The sequence below is a fragment of the Chionomys nivalis genome, chromosome 2 (assembly GCF_950005125.1).
Source record: "Chionomys nivalis chromosome 2, mChiNiv1.1, whole genome shotgun sequence".
Classification (NCBI taxonomy): Eukaryota; Metazoa; Chordata; class Mammalia; order Rodentia; family Cricetidae; genus Chionomys; species Chionomys nivalis.
Genome location: NC_080087.1, coordinates 57,466,926 through 57,491,283, shown reverse-complemented (window position 1 = coordinate 57,491,283; position 24,358 = coordinate 57,466,926). Strand labels below are relative to the sequence as shown.

The window sequence follows — 24,358 nt, the reverse complement described above, 5'->3', positions numbered from 1 at the left end:
CTATTCTGGAGCTAGTTGCTGCCTTTACCACCAAACCAATCATGCCAGAAAGTCATCACTATGATTTCAGAACTGTATTGTGAATTATGCAAAGCGCGCGGATAATTGCAGTCGGACGCCCAGAACACAGAACGCATATGCGGCGGGGTGGGCAGCCCCTATGGTGTTTGCCAGAATTGAATCATTCTCTCTGTGTGGGGTGGGGGTGGGGGTGCACCCTTGCCTGTTTAGCGGGTTTCTTGGCACCTAGTTCGATCAAGAGTTAGTGCCTGCAGAAAGAACATCCCAGTTTTGGTTGGGGGACAATTTTGACGAGATTGGGGATATTTTTCTCACAAGTTTTGATGTCTTTAATGAGTCACCAGGCTCCTGCTTCATGCAAGAGAGGTCATTTGAAATCCAGGGCAGTACGTCCTTCTACCTCCCAGCCTGGACACCTGAAACCCCCTAGCTCTCCTCCGGCCCACACACCCTTAAACTTCTCCCTGAAGACAGACCCGGATCTAGTCCCCATCACCATTTGCCCTCATCTTTGCCCGCGACAAATTAGTTCCACTTGAAGTTCTTTGTCCTTGACCAAGCGCCCCCTTTCTGCCACCACATCCCGATGGTGGTGTTGGCGGCAGCAACAACTGGATTTCTGGCAAGAGCTAAACCCAACGACCCAAAGCCGAGCCTGGCACCCTGTCTCTAGCAGAAATGCCTTTCCCCTCTGGACACCGAGTTTGAATTTAAGCTGTACTGAGGGCAAGGTTGGCTGGCAGCCCAATTGGCTATCAAGGGGAGGGGGAAGCAATTTTCTCTTCTGTCACCTAAAAATGCCCACCATACCCTAATCTCGTCCGAGTTTGTAAGACCATACAGGAGAGATGGCACGGGAAACCGTCACCCGCCTCTCTGTTGTTCCGGGTGGCCGGCCCCGGTGCCTGGTGACTGCTGTGTGTGGTGCACAGGGTCTCTTGCCTGGGGGCTCGGGCATCTGGGGAAAGTTGCGATCACGTGCTGCGGCCGGCGCCCCCAGCGCACAGCTCTTGTGGGCTGGGACCCGAGCCGTGGACCTGCAGCGCCAGGCGGGCACTCGGGGGATGCCAGTAGGCACTGCAAGCACACTGCGGCCGTGTGGATAGGGAGCTGCGGCGGGGGTGGGCGAGCGCCCTGTGGGAGAGCAGACCACTACTCCCCTCCCCCACAACTCTGATGCATATCCAGAGGCGTGACCTCTGACCCCTGGCCGGGCCCACGCCCTGAGAAGAGGCTGGCAAGCTCTTGTTCGACAAGTTCAAGCTGCCGAGGGAGCTTAAATAGAATTAATCTCTTAGAGAACGGAGATCACCGCTCCCTCGGCGCGCGCTGTCCCCGCGCCGCGCCACGACCAGGACGCCAGAGAGCTCTGGAATTCCGGATAGATGATCGGGGTCAGGAGGAAGGTGGCGGAGCTTTCCAGGGTCTCCAGGCCTGCAGGGGGAAGCCAGCGATGCCCGCTGGGGACCAACCGCTGGGGGGAAGGCTTCGCCACCCTGCGGCTCCCGTACACGTAATGGAGGCAAGAGGATTCCGCCAGCTCCGGGTGGGTCGGTTTCGCTTGCAAGAAGCTGGCGAAGCCCTCCCCGAGCCCAGACCCGTCACGCCAAGACCGAGGGACCGCAAGACCCCGGCTCAGGCCCTAAGTCCGCATCCTCAGCTCTGGCTTTCCATAGATAGTTGCAAAATGAATAAATTACTCACCTCGGGCCAGATCCAAGTTTTACCCAACAGAAGGGGCGCGGTACCAACAATGAACCAACTCACATGACCGTGTCCGGGCGCGCACAATCACACATAGACACAGCCACCCAATTTCTTCCACGAATCTATCTGTCCTGCACTCTGGAGAGAGGGGGAAAGCGTTTTGAGAGAGACCCGTCACCTCCTCCCCTTCTCCCTTGCCGTGAAATATAAAAATTCATTTTTATTGTACGAGCGGCACCGTCCTCACCATCACGCACGCACCGAGCCGTATTCACACTCTAACTCGTCAGCTCCCAAAGCGCCTGCATTTTCTTTGGAAGCCGCTTGGAGGTTCATTAATATCATTAGCATTTAACCCCCTCCCTCTTCCCATCTCCTCCCCGCACATGGCTGACGTCAGACCCCGCCAGGAGTTGGGGGAAAAGCTAAGTGGGCCAGGGACGCCCTATTCCCCTCCCCGCCGCTGCCTGTCAGAGCGCTTCTGGAGATATTACCCGAGACCCGGCCCGCCGCGGCAGGCACAAAGTCACAGGGTAATGAACTTCGGGGACCCTTCGCTGCTGCGTGCGCGGCTGTCCCCGGAAACTCGGACCTGGCCACCTCTTCCCTTGGAAGATCTCCCAGCCATCTAGTTTCCCCTCTCGGCGTCCGGGTTCCGGCAGCGCGGAGCTCATCCGCCTCTGAGACCGCGACTGTGGTTTTCGGCTTTTCCGTAGAAGATCAGCGGTCTGTAGAGATCTGCCCCTGGGCACGCCAGTGTGGAGGGAGAGATTGGAAACTGAGTAACAGGAATGGGGAAAGACAGGCATCTCGCCCTTTTCGCTCCGTAGGAAAACCGTTTCCGTGTCTCCATCTCCATCCTTCAGCATTCCCCTCGTGCTGTCCTCCCTCTCCAGCCCGCCTGTCCATCTCTCCATCTGTCCGTTCAAGTCCGTGTCCATAACAAGCCGCATCCCTAGCAGTGGCGGTTTTGCTAGAGCCGGGAAGAAACTTAAGGATGCTTCCATTTCCACTGTGGAACGAATTCTGATCGCCGGGAGAGCAGGGCGGCGCGCAACCAATAGCCACCTGTCCCGTCCGGGAGCCTTGCAGGCTGGAGGGCGGCTGGAGAGCTGCGGCGCCCGGCGGCGACGTGGGCGCTGCGGGCCGGGACTCCGGCGGTGCCCACCAACCGCTGCGCCCCGGAACCGCCAGCATGAGCAAGCCCGCCGGATCAACAAGTGGGTACCTCTCTGGCAGTCGCGGGGGGTCCCGGCGCGTGGCCTGGGGAGGGCAGGCTGGGAGGCCGGGGAGGTCCTTCCTGGAGCTCTGTGAATTTGAGCCCCAGAGTGGGACTCTACCGGGCATGCGTGTCCGTTGGCCTAGCTCCCCTCAGACTGTTGCTTTGGAGCGTTTGGAGAAACTGAGAGAGCAATTTCGTTGCTTCTGGATGCTTGCTTCCCCCGGTCTCCCCGGCGTGTGGGGAAGGTTGCGACCCGTTGTAGCCCACCGGTCCAGCGAGTGGTTTCTATTTAGCTGCCAGGTGCTGAGGGTGGGAGGGGTGAGGCGGGGGCGGGAACTGGGCCGCAGCTCCAGGCGACCGCACAATAACGCAGCGGCTCAAAACTCGGAGCTCCCGAGCGCAAAAGCAACTCTGCAAAGCGGATTTTGAGTGGAATGCTTTGCACCCCGTTTCTAGCTATTTCAAATAATCCTGCAAAACTGGGAAGCAGAAACCATTTAAAAGTCACATTTTTCTTAATCCTAAATCCGCGTAGGTCATAACTGGGGAATGTAAAGTATGGAGAGCTACTCTAGCAAAGAAAGGACCAAATCCTTAATCCCAAGGACTTTCCGAGCGGGAGCCCAGCACCCGCAGAAGTCCGCGGCCTGCTCACTCGGGACGCTTCTTCCCTTCCTTCCACTCCCTCTCGGGTGTAACCTCCAGCTGCTGCAGCTGACCTCTGCCGACTTCCCGAGACGAGACAAGAGTGCAAGGCTACTCGCATGGGCTAGTGCATTTGCGGGCACAGAATCAGCGGACCCTGGGGGAAGCGTAGGCCCGAGCGAGCCGTTCTACAGGGTGCTCCAATCTCGCGGCGGCTTTTCAGTTCCCGCCTTCCGCGAGCGGGAGGCTGTGAGTTGTAGGGTCTGTGGGGAGTACCCACGCACCCTGGACCTCTCCAGCCACCCATGTTGTTTTCTCCTATAGCATTTTTGGCGCTCTCCGTGAGTTCTTTCCCGCCTCCTCCCCCCTTCACTCGCCCTCATTGTCCCGAGTCTTTGAAAAGTTGGGAGAGTCCTAGCTACTTCTGAGGACTGGTAATGAAGTATCACTTAGGATGGGTGCAATTCTGGCCTCCACCTCCCTACCCCGTAAGAAGTAGGGTGTGTTTTCATTTTGTGAGTTTGTTTTGGTTTGAGTGCTGAGTTAAAAAATTAGAATAAAGCGAACGTCAACAAACCGAGAATAAAGGAAACGCTCAGAGCTAGAGCCTAGAAAAGGACCCTTATTCACAGTCACAGGGCACAGCCGACTCGTGTAGGACCGCTGTTCCCCTTAGTTTCGGCTTATCCGTGCCCTAGCTGTTCGGATTTCTGGGAAGTAGTACAGGCTCCATAAGAAAAAAATTAAAAAAAAAATTTCTGGCTGTGTGCTTTCCCCAAGGGAAGCAGAAGAAGGAGGCCATTCCCGTTGCATTACAAAAAGTATCCATTGGAAAAAAATGAAGTTGAAGGGCTGGCCTCTTGACACGTTCACCCTGGAACAGCTTGGCATAGGTAACAGCTTAACAGGAAAGATCTTTGGGACTTTTGCTCTTTTAAAGCGTGAAGCTTCCAAAGAACTTGAAAAGGTGGGACTTAGGAGATGAGGAAAGTGGGCGCTAAGCTCAGCTTCCAGGTCTGCACCCGACTCTGTAAGGTAGACAGACGCAGGCAGACTACCCAAATTGGGGGATCAGAGTGGGCACTTGTTGTGCGAGGACGCTTTCTAAGGAAACGAGTTTTCTAACTTGCTAAGCCAGAGTTTGATCTTGAAGGCCTCGAGGGCTCGGTAGAAGTGGCTCTCAGGGAAAGGTGGTAAGTCCCTGGCAGTGGCGCCGCTTCACCTAGGAGGTTTTCTGACCGTGGCTGCGGCCAGCAGAAACCTAAGGCCCTGTGACCCAGGCAGTGAGAGTCTGCTGGCTGCGGGGCGGGTCTGGACCCTGCGGGGCAGGGAGGTCTTCGTCTTAGCGCGGCTGGAGAGCAGAGCGTTGTCACCAGGATCCCGCCTGGGTGGTAACAAGACCCTGCCCAGTCACCCTTGCAGTTCAGACTAACTTCTTTCAACAGCCTCTGATGGTAATTACAGTAATCGAAGTTGCCATATATCTTTAGGCAATTATGACACACAAAAAGCCCCGAGGGGACCCCCTGGGGAGGGAAGTTAAGAACCGTTTTCCAGCCTCAGGAAACTCGGCTTGACTCACGTCTGAGCTCGCTGGGCTTGCTAAAAGAGAGGAGCTTTGCAGCCGTCAACCAGCTTGTCTGTGACCCCAAGTCACCTTAACGTGGCTGGGTGGTGGAGTCTGAGGCGTCGACCCTCAGTGCCCTGGAATTTTCGCTTCTCTCCCTTCCGTGCTCCGCCCCAGTCCAGCTCCCTGTTTCTCCTCTGCTGGGGCTGGGAAGTTATCCTTAAACAAGGCCGACCAGCAAGCCCAAATGGTGACAGTCGAGCATCCTGACGGATAAACCAGTAAAGGGTCACCCACCGGGCGCTAGTCTTCCCGCCCTACTTGGGTTCTCCAGAAATAAATGACCTTAGCCTCCAGTCTGGATGGGAAGCCTGGCAAGAGGGCACACCACTGCTTTCTCCATGGGCTCATTTGTCATCAGCGTCAGTGCGACCGGGAAGAGGAGAGCAGCTGGGGCGACAGTGCTACTGAACCCTTAGCACGGGCCCCAGGCGACCAGAGCGCCAGGGTTACACCGAGGAGAACGGTTGAAAGACGTGAGCCCCTCGTTGACTGTTTCCTGAGGGAGTAGGTTCAGCTGACCGAGGTTCAGGCGCGACCGTGAATTGTTTGGGGGGGGGGGGTGACAGGCCCCAGGGGGTGGAGGACAAGAGCCACACTTGGGTTCTCTTCAGCCCCTCCCTCCCCCAACAATCTCCGTTCTTGCCCTGCGGGAGAAGGGGCGCCGAAGCGGTGGCCGCAATGCCGAATGCCTCCTCCGCCAGCCTTTGTCGCCGTCCGAATTCCCATGCTACTCTTTTTGACGGGTCACTGGTGGCTCTATAGGCAGGTGCTGCGGCGGGGTTGTAATTACCCTGGCTGAGCCGGGTCCTCATCGACCTCCCCCTGCCGGGTCCCCCGCACCGCCCCCACCCCACCTGAGGCTGTGGCCAGGGCTGCGCGAACAAGCCCGCCCAGGCACCTCGGGATCCCGGAGTCAGTTCCTACCCTGGGCTGCCTCCCGGCCTCCGCAGACAGAGCCCTCACTTCCCTAACTCCGCTGGCTCAGTGCTTCCCACTGCCTCCTCTCCCGCCCCCAATCTGGGTGCTCCAGGAGCGGTTGCCGGATTCCCACGAGGGCCAAGACTGTCAGGGCCCGGACTGGGAATGCCTTTGACCCGTAGCGATGGGAATAGTTGTTATTAACTATTTTTTAAGTGATGTTAACACTTTTTTTTAAACAAATATTCCCTTTATTTTCGGAAGAATTTCTACATCAGTAAATTGCTTCAGGCACTTGTTGGACTGAAACTTGAGAGAAAACACACACACACACATACACACCCCTTCCTATTTTCCTCTACCTAACGCCCCTCTCAGAGCTGAGGCCTCACCAGGCTTGGAGAGTCCAAACATAGTTCTTTGGTGTGGGGTAGTAATCCCAGAAAAATTGAAGCCATTCAAAAAAATAAACAAGCAACAAGCCCCCTTCCTCCAGCAGCAGAAGACTCAGAGGAAGATGCACACAGGACAAGGGAGGAGGGAGGAGAGACCCGTGTTTAGGGGGAAAGGACTTGGGGGTAGGAGAAGCATAGGTGACCCCCCCCCCACAGCTACCCCATCTGGAGAGCCACAAATCGGGTAGCTCTTACTCCCAGACCGGTGATTATTTCCCTCCCCCTCAACTTATTCCCTAAAAAAAATACTTTCTCGAATGGGAAGCACTAAGCATTTTCCCATAGGTAAAGAGAAAGTTGGGCAATTACCACTACCCTTATTATCATTAATAATCTAAAGATTAGCATCACAATAATAATCCTAATAATAACAACCGCTGGGCTCAGCTCAGAGAAAACTCGATTGCCTTCCAGCTGCCATCCCCAGTTCCAGCCGTGTTTGTTTTTCTTCTTTTTCTCCCTTTTACATTTCAAGTTTGTCTCCTTGCGCTCTCACTAACAACTTTTTTTTTTCCCTGCTAAATGCAAGAACTAAGAGGGAGGCGGCCAAACTTTCGGCGGAGCAGAAAGGCAGCGGCGGGCCGAGCTGCTGCCCGGGCCTGCTGTAATCTTTTATTCCAAAATGGGTCTCGGCGATTAGAGGAGACCCAAATACATGTAGCGGTGCATGAATAATGCTCATTGTAGGAAGCTGACACTTGCTCAAGGAAAAAAAGTTTGGCTATAAAATCTCTTCATTATTTGCTTTTACCGCAGCTCCGCTGCTAATCCGCTCAGAGGTCAGATTGCTTAGCATCTCTCTCCCCCTCTCCCCTTTCCTCCCTCTCCTCCTCCCCGGGCTCCCTCTCACCCTTTCCCTCTCTTTTCGGTCTTTCCTGCGGTTTCAGGCCGCATTTTAGATATTCCCTGCAAAGTGTGTGGTGACCGCAGCTCCGGAAAGCACTACGGGGTCTACGCTTGCGACGGCTGCTCCGGGTTCTTCAAGAGGAGCATCCGAAGGAATAGGACCTACGTCTGCAAGTCTGGAAACCAGGTACTCCCTGGGGTTGAGCTACCCGGCTCCCCTTTGCGCCCCATCCCACCCCACCCCATTTCCTCTGAATTCCCTGACCTGGGTCCTCTTCCCTCCTCCCCGCCTCAGTTTTGGGTGGCCCTTTGGCTCTGAAAAGGCCATATAAGGTTAAGGAAAGCAGATGAGTTTACAGAGGAAAGTCAGAACTTCCTACACTTTTTTTTTTTTTAATTCCTTGGTCACATTTTGACATTGAGTAAAGAGGCCCTGCCTACACCCAGTCTGAAAAGCCTGTCTGGAGATCTCAAGGAATTTTAGAATCTAATGTCCAAGTAGCAAGCAGAAGAAAGGGCCCATTAGGCTGCCTGCCCACCCTCCACTCCATCCTTAGTAGCATCCTCCAAGAGTGCATCTGAGCCAGGGTCACCACTACCTTTAGCTAAGGCTCCAAAGTGAATGCTGGGTACTTGAAAGTCATGTGCTCTTCAGATTCGGGGCTGCTCTGGCATGGACAGGTATAAGGGCTGAGCACCTGTGTGGCTCAGAAAAGTGCGGGGTGGTAGAAAGAGAAGGCTCAGAGGAAGTTAGGAGTCCATCAAGTTCTCCTCACTCTTCCCTTGTCTACTCACAAGATGAGTTGGGAGTTGTGTTTCAGTCTGGTTCAGGCTGAACTAGCTCACAGACACAGGGCGGTTAGGGTATGAACTGAGCCCACCTATAGCTTCCAGCCAGAGCTAACAGAAACCACCTGTGACTCCATTCCCAGCTCGGTGGCTCATGGCAACTCAGGAGATCAGCCTTCTAGTCCCACACTTTGCTCATATTCTGCAGAGGCCTGTACTACTAAGATGTCCAAGAGTGTCTTAGTCAGGGGACAGTCTCTGGCAACCAAATGATGAGAAATACCCACTAATTATGTATAGGATACACATCAGCTCACATAACCCTCTGGTGCTGGAGAGTTACAGTTGCTCAACTGGAATATCTGCTCTTAGCCATTTCTGATAGGTTTTGATTGGCAGCATACACAAGAAGGCATATGCATTCAGATAAGTTGTTGTGACCTCTGCACCCCTGTTACCTGCTTTCTTGGGTTCTCAGTGTCTAGCTCATTGATGTCACATTATGCACACACGTGTATCCAAGAAGCTCCATAGGTATGAGGTTCTGTGGAGCAACAGATTTGAACGGAGATCTACTTAGATGGTTGTTGTTGTTTGTCTTGACCCAGCTTAGGCTGGCTTGAAACTCTTGATCTTCTTGCCTCAACCTTAGGATTGGGAAATCTTTTTGCTTTTTAAGGAGATGGCTATCAACTCACAGACATTTGTATCAGTTCACAGTGCTTGCAAAGCAGTGATAGCAAATCTATCTGGTCTGTGTCACTTCCGTGGTGAAAAGAATAAAGGAGTCAAACCCAGGTTCTCTCCCTCGGTCTCACTGGCCCCAGGCACTTACATACACTGGATGTGATTTGAAAACCCACTTGAGGCATTTTGTTTTTACATGTTTATCATAATGCTGGAGAAGATGTCATTCCAATTGGGTATTAACTACATCTAATAATAAATAATTTGAAACTCTTAACCATGAATTATTTTGCTGCTGGCCAAAGATGCTCTAATTTTCTCCCAGGTACTACAAATTCATGTACTTCTTCTCTTGCTCTAAGACTAAGTAAAGACCATTCCATTTTCTTATCAACAACAATGCTGACGTTTAGAACTTGTTATGGACATCCATCTACCTTCACTTTAAACAAATTGGTTTGGTTGGATGTGTATACATGCTGGGTATATACCGTGAATTACATCCCAGCCACCCAAGTCAATCTGTCATTTTCCTTACAGATATTTCAGGGAGGAAATGTACTCATTCCCACTTCAGTGTTTATGAATATTTAAAATTATAAAGCAAAACAAAAATCCTTTTTTTGTGTATAAAACACTTATGTAGAAGGCTAGTGGTGTCACTTGGTTGAGGGATGCTTGACCAGCCTTGGTTCCAACCTCAGCTCTTCCAAACAAAAACTTATACACATGATATATCTGTAGATATTCTCCCTCAGTAAAGGCACAAACAAACACTGAAAGAAGCGTTATCTGAACTGGCCATGGTGGCAGGGCAAAGCAGGAGGGTCACAAATTTAAGACCAGTCAGTTCATTAAGACAGTAAAGTCCAGGTCATCCTAACTATAGCGTGGGAAGACTCTGTTTCCAATCCCTGCCATCTGAGGATGCAGCTCAGTGGTCAACACAGGCTGCTGCCAACCCCAGCACTAAATAAGGAAGGGGGAGCCTTATCTGTTAATGCTTTTTTTCTTCTTTAAGACAGGGTCTCACTATGTAGTCCTGACTGACCTGGAACTTACAGAGATCCACCTGCCTCTACCTCCTCAGTGCTGGGATTAAAGGTGTGCACCACCACACCCAGCCAAATATGTGCATTCACCTTTTTACCCCGCAGAAAATCACATCAGACATTTGATTGCTTATCCCTGTGAGATAAATATTTGTAAAGCAGCAACTACCCTTTTTCTACTCATTATCTTGTTAGTTACTGCCTGTATATAATCTTTTGTTAGGTGGTGTCTCCCTAAGTCCGCCTGAGCTTTCCTCAGGTCCCCACACTCTCTCTGCAGGCCTTGCCCTTCTAAACATCCTGGCTGCTGACTCGTTCCAAGAATGGCTTCTGCCAGGGACCAAGGCTGAGCCTAGGCCGTAGGACCTCAGGGTTGGCTCAACTTTGTGGTTGTGTAAGAACAGCTTAACTACAAAAGCAAAGGAAAGGACATAGGCCAGAGAAGAATGAGTGGTGAAGATTTATCTGTCCGAGCAATGGGCTCACTCAGAAGATGGCACCAGGCTTAGCCTACAGGCAGGGGACTTCTTGCGGCGGTCAGGGCCGGGTCGCTGTCTCCGGTCCTGAAAATCACCCCCCCCTCCCCCGACCCCACCCCTCCACCCCCGCCCAGGTGTTTCCTTCTTTAGTTTCTTAGTCTCAGCAAGATCTTGGAAGTCAGGAATGACCATTCTCTTTGTCCGACTCTCTGAGGTCAAGAACTGATCTTCTTGTCCCAACCCTGGGGATCCCAAGCGCCTTGCTTACCTGGCCCTGCCGGTGCTCAGGTGCTCAAGGCTTTCCCATTTCACTGGGTCTGAACCTCCGAGCTGGGTTGGTGGCTGGCCAGAGTCCCCACGCTGGGCCTCCCCACCCCAGGACCGGGTTCTGGTGCCCACCTAAGGGCCCTGGGGCCTCTGACTGCCTGTGATCCATTTCAGGGAGGATGCCCGGTAGACAAGACACACAGAAACCAGTGCAGGGCGTGTCGACTGAAGAAGTGTTTGGAAGTCAACATGAACAAAGATGGTAATCAGTACATGTCTTTATTCTTCTAATGTTGATTGAGTAGTAAGTAAATTATATGTACAGCAAATAGACAGCACTCCTATGCATGTAAATCATTTCCCAGGCAGATCTCTTCTCTCCAGATGCTGGGAAATGGCCTCAGGCTGTCAGTTGTAGGCCCTCCGAGACTCAGCAGCAGTCCCCAGCTGACCTAACTGTAGCCCAAGTCCCAGGCCCAGATGGGAAACCTGCGCCCCAAATCACACTAAGGGGGTGCTAGAGGGCAGGCATCCGAGTTCAGGTGCATATTTCCTGCCTAGGGTCCAAACCCCATTTTGCACCTCTTCTTGCAGTCTTTAGTAACCCTCCTCAAGGTCTCACAGTCGCTGAAGTCTTTCTGGAACTCTCCAAGCTCAGAGTCAGGAAAACGGGAGATTTCCAGTCCTTATTGGCAAATTCAGTATGGCCAGTGAGTTGGCCCTAAGCGTCTCAAGAGTCTTTTCTTGGTGGACAAGAAGAGAAAAAAGGGACTAGAGAGGCAGGATGACACACCCTTTAAGGGTGAAGTCAACACCCCATTTTCCTGAGGTCCAAATTCGACCCAGACCTGGGTCTTCCAGAAGTTCAGGGCCCAGAAAGTGGTCCAAAATGTACTTCCCTCCTTTTCCCGGATCAGAACTTGGCAAGAGCTTCCCGGGGTCTGGGGGAAGGTGGAAGAGAGCCTGGGGACACCATGCAGAGTGAGCCTTGCGGTGGGGGCCTGCTTGAGGGGGAGCCTGTCTGGAGTGCACCCTCTCCTGCCGCTGCTGTGGAAGCAGGAGGGAGCATCCAACCTGTTGAACTTGTGTGTTGACAAGTTGTCACGCTCTGCGGAGGAAGATTACCCTGAATTAATTTGTTTGTTTAAACTGGTGGTGGTAATTGTCACATCTCCCTTGCCTTACTCGGGCATACTCTCCCTTCCATCCCCCAGGGTTTGTGGGCTCCGGTCCTTTCTCCTTGGGCCTTGGAAGCCACAAAACCATTTGTGGGGGAGAATTGCGGACCTGGTTGTGAGTGGTGCTCCCTTTTTTGGTGATGGGAGCGAGGGCAGCCTGGCTTCCCTGGGAATCCCTGGGTGGGGAGGACCGCTGAGCACCTTCCTGACTCTTGTCCATCTCATACCCCTGCTTCCCACCTGTATGGGGAAATCGTGCCTAAGTGCCCTGAACCACGTACCCTCTCTCGCTCCTGAGTGACCTTGAGGGGCCCAGACGGGACGATGGAGGGGCAGCCGGGTGGCATCCGAGTGTCACCGTGCCTGTGATCCCAGGCCTGTGTCCCTGTCCTTGTCTCTGTAGCGGTGCAGCACGAGCGGGGACCTCGGACGTCCACCATCCGCAAACAGGTGGCCCTCTACTTCCGTGGACACAAGGAAGACAACGGGGCCGCTGCACACTTCCCCTCCGCAGCGCTGCCAGCTCCCGCTTTCTTCACTGCGGTCACGCAGCTGGAGCCGCACGGTCTGGAGTTGGCCGCAGTGTCTGCCACCCCAGAACGGCAGACCCTCGTGAGCCTGGCTCAGCCTACGCCCAAGGTTAGTGGCTCTGCGGGGTCCAAAGAAACTCCTTTTTGAGCAGAGGGAGGAGGAGTAGACATGCTCTGTTCTGAGCTGAGATGCGGTCAGGAAAAGGTGGGGGCAACTGACATTTAGTGCACAGTAAACCACCCTCGGAGCAGCGACAAAGCGCGCTCCCGAGAACGCCGGGTGGAGGTCAGAAACCTGCACCTTTAGGGAACTCTGAACCGGTTGGTGAGTGGAACTGTCTAATCCGAGTGCAGCCTTAGATGCCCCCACAGGCCCGAACCAACTAGAATACTAGTTCCTCACCTGGGGGAAGGGGCCTCCCGAGGCATCCTGGGGTCTATAATATAAGAGAGAAAAATGCCGAAATCACTGTTAGGAGGGCTGTTTTATTTTTCCCCAGTGCTGCCTGCCCACTTTTAAACCACTCCCAGGATTCGCCCTACCAGCGGGGACGTAGCCTGAAGTACCTGGGAAGGCTGCCACGTAGGGACTGCACTCCAGGCCTCGAGTTGATCCCTCCCAAGGCCCCCACTGAAGGAGAACCCAGGATTTCCCCCAGAGGAGGCCAGCTGCAGCTTCACACTGCGGGGGAGCCAGACACCTGGGCACATACACACGCACAATATTCAATATCGCTTTCTTACCCTTGATGTGTATAATAAGCTCTGGAAAGTAGTGTTATGAATATGTTGTCAGTTATGAATGGGAATGCTCTGTGAATGATTAAGATGTCTAATTGAAATATTTCCATAATATACTAATCCTTTCTAAAAATACTCATATGCATATTTGTGTTTGGGATGCCTATTAATTTATACTTTTTTCACATCTATTTTTATTTACACAAATGCAAGCAGTTCTTGTTTAAATTGGGAGCCAGGCCTGGGACTTGGCTCAGTCCAAGGGAAATTTACTGCAGGGGACAGAATAGCCAGGCACCCCTTTGGAAACCAGAAGCCCCCAAAGAACAGAAACATGCCTCCCCCAATAAACACCATTCCCGGGATTCTGTCGACAGAGATATTTGGAGGCAGCCGAATGCCAATGCAGAGCACCAGATTCTCTCTCTGCCCCCTCTGTTTAACCAGTGCACTGAAATGTCAGCTGTTGGGGCAAAGCTGAGGTTCCATCATGTGCAGGTGTTTCTCTTTCTCCCTCCCCCCAGTACCCCCACGAAGTGAACGGGACCCCGATGTATCTCTATGAAGTGGCCACAGAGTCCGTGTGCGAATCAGCCGCCCGGCTTCTCTTTATGAGCATCAAGTGGGCGAAGAGTGTACCAGCCTTTTCCACCTTGTCATTGCAAGATCAGGTATGACCAACCGGGCGTCAGGGGTTAGGAAGAAAGCGTGATAAGCTGAGTGCCACCTGCAGGAATTGGCAGGGCAGGTGTACATTCTGAGCAGGGGAAACCATTTATCTTTCCCAACATCATTCTAGAGATTCAAAGATCTACCTATGGAACCTTTGTTAGGAATGTAACTATGTTATTTCAGGGTAGCTGAAGTACATTATCTTTTTTTTTTAAGTTTAGTTAAAGCCTCCAAATTTAAAAATCTTAATGTTCTCTAACACTGGCGATCAGCCAAGAATTAGGATGCACAGCTGTAATCCTAGCACTTAGGAGGCTGAGGTAGGAGAACCTGGAATTTGAAGCCAGTCTGGGCTACACGGAAAACTATTGATGAAATGATGTTTTCTTGTGAACACTCCAGCCGAGAAGAATAGAAGGTGATAGAATGTTCACTGGTGGGATTTTTATGTCTTCAGCTTTTTAGTCTCCACTGTGATGTACCACAGCTTGGGCTAATGGCTTGTCGCCATGGAGAACCAAGAAGCACATCTCTAGTTGACTAATATCGTGTTGTATTCTTGGTGGTCTGCTTGGGGGCATTGCTGGGGATCAGGTCCTTGCTTTGTGTGTGAGGAAAGTTTGCTGATGGCATACCACATCCCTGATTCTTTCACTGCTTTCGGAACTTTTGGAAACAAAAGCAATTTTACATAATTCTTTGGTTATACATGATGTTCAAAAGTAAGAAAATTATGTGCATCTAAAAAACCTGCATTTTGGGATAAAACCGGACTCGCTGAACATAGTGGACAATGAGGACTACTGAGAACTCAAGAACAATGGCACTGGGTTTTTGATTCTACTGCACGTACTGGTTTTGTGGGAGCCTAGGCTGTTTGGATGCTCACCTTACTAGACCTGTATGGAGGTGGGTGGTCCTTGGACTTCCCACAGGGCAGGGAACCCTGATTGCTCTTAGGGCTGACGAGGGAGGGGGACTGGATGGGGGAGGGGAAGGGAAATGGGAGGCGGTGGCTGGGAGGAGGCAGAAATCTTTAATAAATAAATAAATAAATAAATAAATAAATAAATAAACCTGCATTTTAGCAAACCCCATAAAATTTCCTGCTAGGAATATTAAAAGTTGTCCTTTTTGTCAATGTATTTTTTTATTCATAAGAGGAAGAAAGAAACAGTAGGCAAAACTATTGGCTGCTAAGGGTAATCACAAAAATTAATGACTTTTTTTTCAAAAGGCTAATAAGCAATTTTTTGCTTCTTTTTCTTTTTTGGATAGTTGGAATCAAACCTGGACCTTGCATTGCTCAGGGAGTGCCCTGCCTCTGCCTCACACCCATAGTTCTGAGAGCAGAGGGCTCAATTCTCTTCATACCTAACTAATCATACTATGAAATATAGCCACAATTATTGTTCACCTCTAATCTAAAATTTATTTTCTGTACTCAATGCAATAAGATAAAAAAATGAAGCATTTTAAAAATTATACATTTTGGTCTAATTGTGAAAATAGTTGCAAACCTTCATGATTCTTAGCTTTCAGAAGTAAATTCTTTCATATAAATCATCCAGCATAATAATCTAGAATTTTTTGGTTTTTGAAAGATTTTTAGACATAGAGAATTGTTTTCAAGGTTATAGGTAATGTCTTTGACCAGGGTTACCGGTTGTCCTTTAATCTTTTGCATGAATGCTTTCTCTTCTCTCTCTCTCTCTGTGGGTGAATGTGTGTGTCTAACACACTCACACACATACATGTATATATAAAAATTGACTACTTTTTTTTTTCTGAAAACAAGAATTTGTAGACTGTAATCCAAATAAAATTCACTTCCTGTCTGGCACTTAGCCTTTTGCTGGAAACCCTTCAACAATAAGCAAACTACGGTGAAGTGAAGTGGAATCCAGGACATTAATTTGGGAAAGGAGCCAGATTTTCATTTTAAATATTCAACAGCACATTTTATTAGAATGAAAACGACAAGCACCTTGATGCTGTCCACTTATGAGTCTCAGAGAAATCAGGCTGGGAGGCGAGGTAAACTCAGCAAAACCCGATTAACATAATTACACCCTGATTTTCCCTCCCTCTCCCTCTCCCCCTCTCTCCCAGCCCCCTCGGCTCTCTAGGAAGATGGGGACCCTGACCTCCAAGCTTAGGCAGGAGTCTTCACTGGTTTACACCAGAGCAACACACCTGCTCAGCCGCTGGTGGCATTTTATGGATTTTCGGTCTCTAGAGAAGTTTCTAGGTGGTGGCAAGGACGTGAAAGGCAAAGCCCGAGGGAGTGTGCTTTGACTCTGAGCCGCACGTGTGTGTCTATAGGCACAGCTTCAAAACAGAAAAATGGGGGAAATGGGGGAAAATAGATTATTTGGAATTTTTTTTTTTACCAAGACAGGCATTTAAAACACTTTAAAGGAAATTTACATATGGAAATTGTTTATAAATTTATAAATTACACACTATATTATATTATACATCTATTGTATGACAGCTGATGCTTTTGGAAGACGCGTGGAGAGAACTGTTTGTTCTAGGAATAGCACAATGGGCCATTCCGGTTGATGCTAACACTCTACTGGCTGTATCTGGTAAGAATTGCACAATTTAATGACTTTGTTGTAGAAATTACCATAAAAATACATTACTGAAAAAAGAACAACATGTAAAGAATAACAAATTCCTGCTGAACAATAGAGTATACCTGTCATTTATAAATCTATATTTAAATGCAAATAATGTTGTTTTGTTGTATTCATGACTGCTTGCATTGTTATTTAAATGCAAATTACTGTGTTTGTTATCATCCAAGGGAAGATTTTATATTAACTTTCATACAATATAGCCAGTTTACATGGAATCACATATCTCAGAGTGACAATTGAATAGATATTGATATGCAGGATTTTGTCAAAAATCAATATTAAAACATGAAAATGCCTTCATATTAGAGTATTTATCCCATATTTCAATTCTAGGCATGAATAGTGACAACACAGACTCCCAGAAGCTGAACAAAATCATATCTGAAATACAGGCTTTGCAGGAGGTGGTGGCGCGGTTCAGACAGCTCCGATTAGACGCCACTGAATTTGCCTGTCTGAAATGCATTGTCACTTTCAAAGCTGGTAAGCAGACAGACAGACCCCTGCCTCTCCCTCTTCTCCTTTTGCCACCCCACTAGTTCAGCTACTTCAAGGTTCAGTTCTAGACTGACGGGGGGGGGGGGGGGGGGGGGGGAGGGTGGAGCAGCTGTGGAGACCTGCATGCTTTCAGGATTACCATCCGCTTCCAGTGCCCTGTGAGCCCACAGTCCTCCCTATTCTCCAGATTGTCATCCACTTCCAGTGCCCTGTGAGCCCACAGTCCTCCCTATTCTCCAGATTATCATCCACTTCCAGTGCCCTGTGAGCCCACAGTCCTCTCTATTCTGTCTCTCACGGTTTCCTGGCCTTCGTTTCTAGTTCCTACACACAGCGGTTCTGAACTGAGAAGTTTCCGGAATGCTGCCGCCATTGCAGCTCTTCAAGATGAAGCTCAGCTAACTCTCAACAGCTACATCCACACCAGGTGACCGCTATTTGCTGTGAACATGTACTTAAGAAAATTGCCTCCATTGTGAATGTTCCGGCAGGCAGTAAGAAGCCAGTTCAAACACTGCGACTAATTATCCTGTTGCCAGCCAGTTAATTTAGTTAGAATCCGTGTCCTCACCTGTCTCTGGGAGGAGGGCAAGAAGGGCAAATTGAATTAGGTGATGAGAGAGAAGGGCTTTGCCAGGCACGGCAGGCTATGCTGGCTGAATGAGCTGACCAACAAAAGGAGCTGCTCATATTTGTGAGTCTGGGCATGGAGGGAGTCAAAAAGCAGCCAGGTCTGAAAGACAGGTTGCTAGATCAGAAAGTGTTCCGATAATCCTTGGACAGGTACCCTTCTTTAGAGGCCAACCCCAAGTTCAAGGAACACAGGGCTTCACAAAGACCATCTTGGCTCTGGCCCCCACTGTTGCTTGGGTTTGGTGATTGGTGTCTGCTGAGCTATCTGGGGTTCCAGCACCCACCACGTTACTTCTGTCTGGGCAGGGTCCTCTGACTGACATTGGAAATTGGTAGAAACTCTTAGAAACTCTCCAACATGGGAGCTCAATAAAGTTCCCCCAACCCAGGACCAGTGTGAGCTTCCTGATTCTATTTCCAGAAGAAACGAGGCAGGTTTTTAAAGGGGTAATGAAACCTCTCAAGCTTCCTAGGTTGGGACTGCAATGGATCTGAGATTGGGAATAGAATTCAAAAGGGATTCATGGGAGCCTGTCTCCATCACTTCAACACTAGCCATAGACACCTCTATGGACGAGGCCGTTAAAGTCTCCCTCACCCGAGGGGTCAGAGAGATCCCAAGTCAGCAGTACCTGTGGGTGCTAGGAGCTCCTTATTTCGGTCACAAATCACCCTTTGGATGCTGAATGAGTGAAAGTGTTCCATGTTTATAAAATACCATTGAAATGGCATTGCTTGGTAGCTCGTGTAAATACGCTTTTTCAAAGTAAAGTTCGATGGCTGGGAAATTTGAAACCCACCTTGAACTATAGTATATAAGATGCAGGCACTAATTTTGTAATTCAGATTCACAAAATGAAACCATACATAATCTGGACATGTTTCCCCATTAAAGCTGACTGTGTGCCACAGCTAACTTTTGGCACTCAGAGCCTGGAGAATATTCACAACACTAACCAGAGAACATGGAACTCGGTTTTTGATTCCATCAGGCCTTTGCTAGGGAGTCATCATCCATAGGCGAATGATGCAAATTATCAGAAAGAACAAGGTGAATTGTGGGAAGTGGGCAGAAATGTCACTTCACACAGGAAAGGGGAGGCCTGAACTCTAATAGGAAAAGAGTGAGGAAGGTCCAGGAAGGAGATGGATGTGAAAGGGCCTTGCATGGCGGAGGGATTTCAGTAGGGAAGGGAAGGTGAAGCACCAGGGGGTGGGGTTAGCCCGAGGTGTGCTTGAGGTGTTCTGTAAGCTTCTGCAGAGATAAGCAGGGAGACTCTGAAGTGACCTGGGACTCCAGAGCTGCTGACAGGGTGGCCTGGGATAATCCCACCGCAGATGATCACAGTCTGTTGTTGAGACACAGTGAGGACACCGCAGCTCACCCTCAAGTATCTGGAGGTGACTGGAAGGTGTCTGCTTTGTCGAGGAACTTCCAGCTCACAGTATCAGCTGGAACTATAAAATGTCTAGAGTCAGATACATGACAAAAGAACTGTTCCCTTTTGTCTTGGCTCTTTCAAATCAGTGCACACTCTAAGGATGTTCCTATCTGGAAAAATAACATGTGAAACGGAAAAGTTAATTTGCAAACTTACATATCTGTTAGTGTTTTATAATCAACTGCTCTAGTTATCCAGGATATATGGAGCTGGCTAGGAACTGGAATATTACAACACCATAGCAGAGCTTAAGATCCTGAATCTGTGATAGGCACAAAACATTTAGAATGTTAATGGGTGAAGTCAGGGGTACATATTCTACAAAATAATTTAAAATGTAACTTTATTCTTTAATAATTTCAAACCCAGTCCCATTCACATCTCCCAATTTTATACACTCTCTAAAAACAAAACAAAGCAAAGCAAACCCCATCGAGTCCAGTTGGTAGAGCCTGCATGTGCTAAGGCTATCCTCTGGAGCACAAGCAATGTACCTGGGGCTGCTTCCCTACAGGAAACTATGCTCCTTCTCCCAGCATCCATCAGCTGCCAAAAGCTCCTCATCCAGGGTCATCCAGGGGTGAGAATTCTCGAGCCCCTCCCCATTCACACTGGAATTTCGGCTGACTTGATTTTATTCAGGTCTTACGCATGCAGCCACAACCACTGAGTTCATATGTTCAACGGGACTTCATGTCTAGAAAACACAGATTCAAAGCAGTCTCCTGCAGCCTCCGGCTCTTCCTGTCACTCCACCCCACTTCCAAAATGAGCCCTGGGGTGTGTGGTACGGATATCCTGATGATGGCTGAGTGCTCCTCAGTCTGATTCTCTACAGTCGATCAGTTGTGTGGGTCTCTGTACTAAGCGAGGCATACTGGAAGAAGCAGCTCCCCTGATGAGAGTAAGAGCTGCACTAGTCTATGGCTACACAGAAAAGTATTTAGAGAGCAGTTTGCTACTGTGTCCATTTCACAACACAGTAAGGTAGACGCTCCCTCAGGCCCATGGCCTACTCAGTCACAGGTTCTTAGCCCAGTTAGCAGTACCAGGCATGACTTCATTGTGTGGAGTGGTCCTTATAACCTTGAGCAGTCAGACACACTGACGCATGCGCTGGCGTTGTTTCTAGGTGGCACTCTACTCCAGGTATAACAAGCCGCTCCTGTTGACTAAGTGACCAGCTCTTGCCCAGCTAGAGAACAAAAGAGGTGGGAGAGAGGAGTGGAGAACCCACCTGCAGACAACCAGGAGTTAACTCCTGGGCTTGGAGGCAGTTCCGTGGCAGAACGCTTGATTGCCTCGCACGCAAAAGGCTCCGGGTTCATCTCAGCAAGCCGAGACAATCAAACCCATGCAAGGTGGTTTAATTGTCCGTGGTTTCTGGATTCTCCCGAATCCATCCTTTCCAGCCTGTGTTATTTCCTGCAACAGTTTCCCGTCACGGGAAAGGTTCCGCATGTTGAGTGGATGCCACAGACACAGTAGCGACTGTCTAGGCATCCGTTGCCACCTCAGCTCTGCAGAGCTCTCTCTGGAAAGGGAAGCTGTCGCGGAAGAGAGAAGCAGCTAAAGCTGAAGAAAGCCTGGCAGTTTGCTCAGCACCGAGAACGAGAGATGATGTTCAGGTGTCTTGCTTTTCTAGTTGTCAGAGCTGTTGGCTGGTGTTTTTGTTCGGTTGGGCTTCTTTTGGTTATTGTTGTTGTTGGTCTGAGAGAGTCTCATTCCATAAGCTGGGCTGGCCTGGATTCACCATTACTATGTAGTCCAGGCTAGTTTTGAACTCATGGCAACCTTCCTGCCTCAACTTCCTGAATCCTGATATTTCTGTATGAAGCACCACATCCAACATCTTTATTTTTTTACTGTAGATAAGCATCATTAAGTGTCATCGGGTGTCCTGTCCAAGAGTTCCTATGAAATTCGATTATGTGAGAGCCAAACAGGGTGGTCAGAGTGAATTAGGAGCTTTATGTCTGGCTGAGAAGAGTTCTTCTTCATTCAGACCTAAGAGACGAGTGTGGGATTGTCCTAGACTGTCTCTGTACGGTGGGGCGGTCAGGCAATTAAACACAGATAACAAGTCCTGCAGAGGAATTCGATGTCTCTCAGTTTCCGGCACCTGTGGCCTAGTGGAGCATGGTTCAGTCACACGTGTGTCCCTGCAGCTCACTTTCAGATGACCTTTCCCCAGGGGCAGGACGCTGTCCTGTAGAGGGTGTTGACGCCCAGCTTCAAGCCATTGACTGGAATAGTACCAGGGCGTGAGAGGTGGGGTACAGCATCTAAAGACAGTGGGAATGGAACACGTACATCTGAGTACAAATGTGTGTTGGGCATCAAGTAAGGAAATTGTTAAGCAATTTCTCCCGTCTTTAATTATGTGCCAATTTCATTGACATGAAAGCTGGGTGGCACTGCCGCCCAACAGGACTGTCTTTAATTTGCAGTGTAATAAGGGCGGAATTATTCCTGAGAGTGACAAAGTATAATGCCTGAATAATAATTGGGAGAATTGCTTAGAAAAAGAAGCCATTTTATTTGAGAGGAATAGTCTGTTCAAGAGCGTTGAGAATTTAAAAATACGAATTCCCACCGCTGGCTTCATAATCAACCCTATGGTCATTCCCCACAGTGATAACGTGACATTTATTCTTTGCTTTAAAATTAGCATCAGGTGTCTTAAAGCTGATTTGTCTAGAATTGAAGATGTACTCCCCTTGCTGATGTTGAGAGAGAGAGAGAGGAGAGAGAGAGACAGAGACTGAGCACATGTGATTGGGGCAGTGCCGGTGTCCAGGGATTCCAGCAGTCTACCTGTGAAACAGGCACAGAGGCACCTGTACCAGTCTACCACAGCATGCTCCTGCAGCAACCTACAGCATGTTACTGAAGAGGCTCCGGTCAGGAAGGCACCCCGGGCTGCTGTGTGTTCAGGTATGAGATGACTCCCTGCTTGTGCGGGCTCTGACATCGCTTTCGTGGCTTCTCCCATTGCAGATACCCCACGCAACCCTGCCGCTTTGGGAAGCTCCTGTTGCTTTTACCAGCTTTACGTTCAATTAGCCCATCCACCATAGAGGAAGTATTTTTCAAAAAGACCATCGGCAACGTGCCAATTACAAGACTGCTTTCAGATATGTACAAGTCCAGCGACATCTAAGCTCTTCAGCACCGCTTTCCAAGGTGGAGCAGTAGTGGACGGACTTCTGCCTTGCAGGACAAGCCTCAACTAACAAACCCTCCTGGAAGGAGAAACCTGGGGGAAACAATGCCAGTGGGCACAAAACACTAGCTATGACCTGCTGCTTCACGGAAGTGGGGTGGCTGGAAAGGCAGGTGGTACACACACTGTTGCCATGCCCTGGGGTGGGTGACCTGGGGCCACCACAGGCCACACCAGCCGTTCTGCCTCTGACCCGGAAGATCCGGCTGAACTCTTCCAAGTGGAAAGACAAGTCCCACTTCCTTTTCCCTTTTAGCACATGAAGTCAGCTGATCAACAATCGCTTTGTGTAACATCATCCTGCGGCCTTCAGAACTCGGTCGGGTTGGAGCTTCTACTTTAAAAATAATGCTTAGGTTTTAAATCAAAAGTATTATCGAAAAAAGTCCCTTCTATCATAATACTTCATTAAGTGGCCTTCAGAACCAAGTGAGTAAGTGAAACGTAGCTTATGCTGTGTAATCCCCCGCCCCCTCCCCTGTTCCGTTCTTTCTCCTTCTTTTCTTAGCACCACAGGCCAGGCAACCTCATCAAAGGAACAGACGACCAAAAGGAATTTCCCACCAAGACTTGGGTTGGACAGCATCTCAAAGCAGAAGACCTCTACAGAAAGAACCTTAGTGGGGGCAGGAGAACTCCAAACAGCAAAACCAAATCCAGTGGAGCCAGGAGACTGGTGAGGCTGGTCGCTGTCCTGGCGCCACAGTGCTGAAGCCCAAGGCTGCAGGGACAGCAAGTCACACCAGACGGCACATGAACAAGCAAGCTAGAAGAAACTTCAAGGAGGTGCATGCTAAACAGGTTCCTGACCATTCCCTTGCTAACAGCCTGGGACTCTCGAATGCCTTTCAGAAAATCCTGGTTTCTAATAAAGCCTCAAATGCATATACACACACCCACACCCCACATTGTCCTATGCTCTAAGCTGCTCCTTGGGTATGAATCTATACTTACGGAAATGTAGAAACAAACCTTTTTAAATAGCTGCTGTCCTTTTCACATTTATTAGGTACTAGCACCAAGGGGAGGGGGAAATTCAGCACTTGGACTAGCATAGGATGAGTCGAACTTCTCTTGTACAAAGTGAATTAACTGATTTGTGAAGTTAAAAGGTTGTACTCATTGTATTTACAAAGAATAAAAATATATTGAATTTAAGTAAATTCTGCCTGATTTCTTCCCCACCTCCCTGGCTCGTTCCTCCCTGTCAGCAACAAGGTGGCGGTGGCCCCAGCTGGGATAAAAACCAAAGCTTGGAGCCCTCCAGCACGGAGCAGAAAGAACCGAGCTACAAAGGCAATTTCCTTTTTACAGTGAAACCCATTTGTAAAATGATGAATAAAGAAATAAAACATAAGATCTCATTCTCCGCGGCACTCAGATGTAATTGCATCTGTTAGGAAAATTGCTGTGTGAGGAAGAACAAGGCCGATGAACGGTCCTTCATTCCCTACCGGTTTCCAGTCCTCATGAGTCCTGACCAAGAGCTGCAATCACTGTACCGGCGAGAAAAAACGGGGAGGGAGCAATAGGAAGGTCATGCGGAAGTCCCAGGAGATCTGAGAGAAATGCCCTTCTGCTGGAGCCCCAGGGTGAACAGCATGGACTTGTAGGTGGCAGGCCAAGCAAGAGTTGGTATGCCTCTCTTCTTGGCTAAAAGTGACCCTGCAGATAGAATGCATGGAAGAGCAACCATCCCTGCCTTGTCTGCTGATGCTTCAGAGAATGGGAGTCTATCTTGAACAGTAGCACAGCGATAGGAGACTTTCCCATTGTGCACACGGCTCTGGGGTATAGACCCAGCACCATAAAAGAACAAAAGGCCTTCAGACAAGTATGTAAGAACATCCCTCCATCTTTCTATATCTCACCACTCAAATGTCCATCAACAGAGAATAGACACACCATGGCAGATAGGGAAAGACTAGACCCATGTTTAGCGGGGGGTAAATTATCAGAGTTGTGGAGGAGAGAGGAACAAATTGTATGGGATACGCATGACTTGGGATCGTTTATATAATCTGGCAACCTCCAGACCACACACTCTTTGTAACCGTTTAAATGTTGGAGTG

At 49.6% G+C, this 24,358-nt stretch overlaps 1 protein-coding gene across 1 annotated transcript; it reads left to right on the top strand.

Annotated features, from left to right (window-relative positions):
- The first annotated feature begins 2,822 nt into the window (after window positions 1-2,822).
- On the top strand, window positions 2,823-23,449 carry Nr2e1 (nuclear receptor subfamily 2 group E member 1). Its single transcript, XM_057762190.1, has 9 exons — window positions 2,823-2,948; window positions 7,486-7,631; window positions 10,893-10,980; window positions 12,300-12,535; window positions 13,692-13,838; window positions 16,337-16,433; window positions 16,821-16,970; window positions 17,307-17,412; window positions 22,061-23,449. Exons 1-9 carry the CDS (start codon window positions 2,924-2,926, stop codon window positions 22,221-22,223), a joined length of 1,158 nt encoding a protein of 385 aa, XP_057618173.1. The 5' UTR covers window positions 2,823-2,923; the 3' UTR covers window positions 22,224-23,449.
- The last annotated feature ends 909 nt before the right edge of the window (window positions 23,450-24,358 follow it).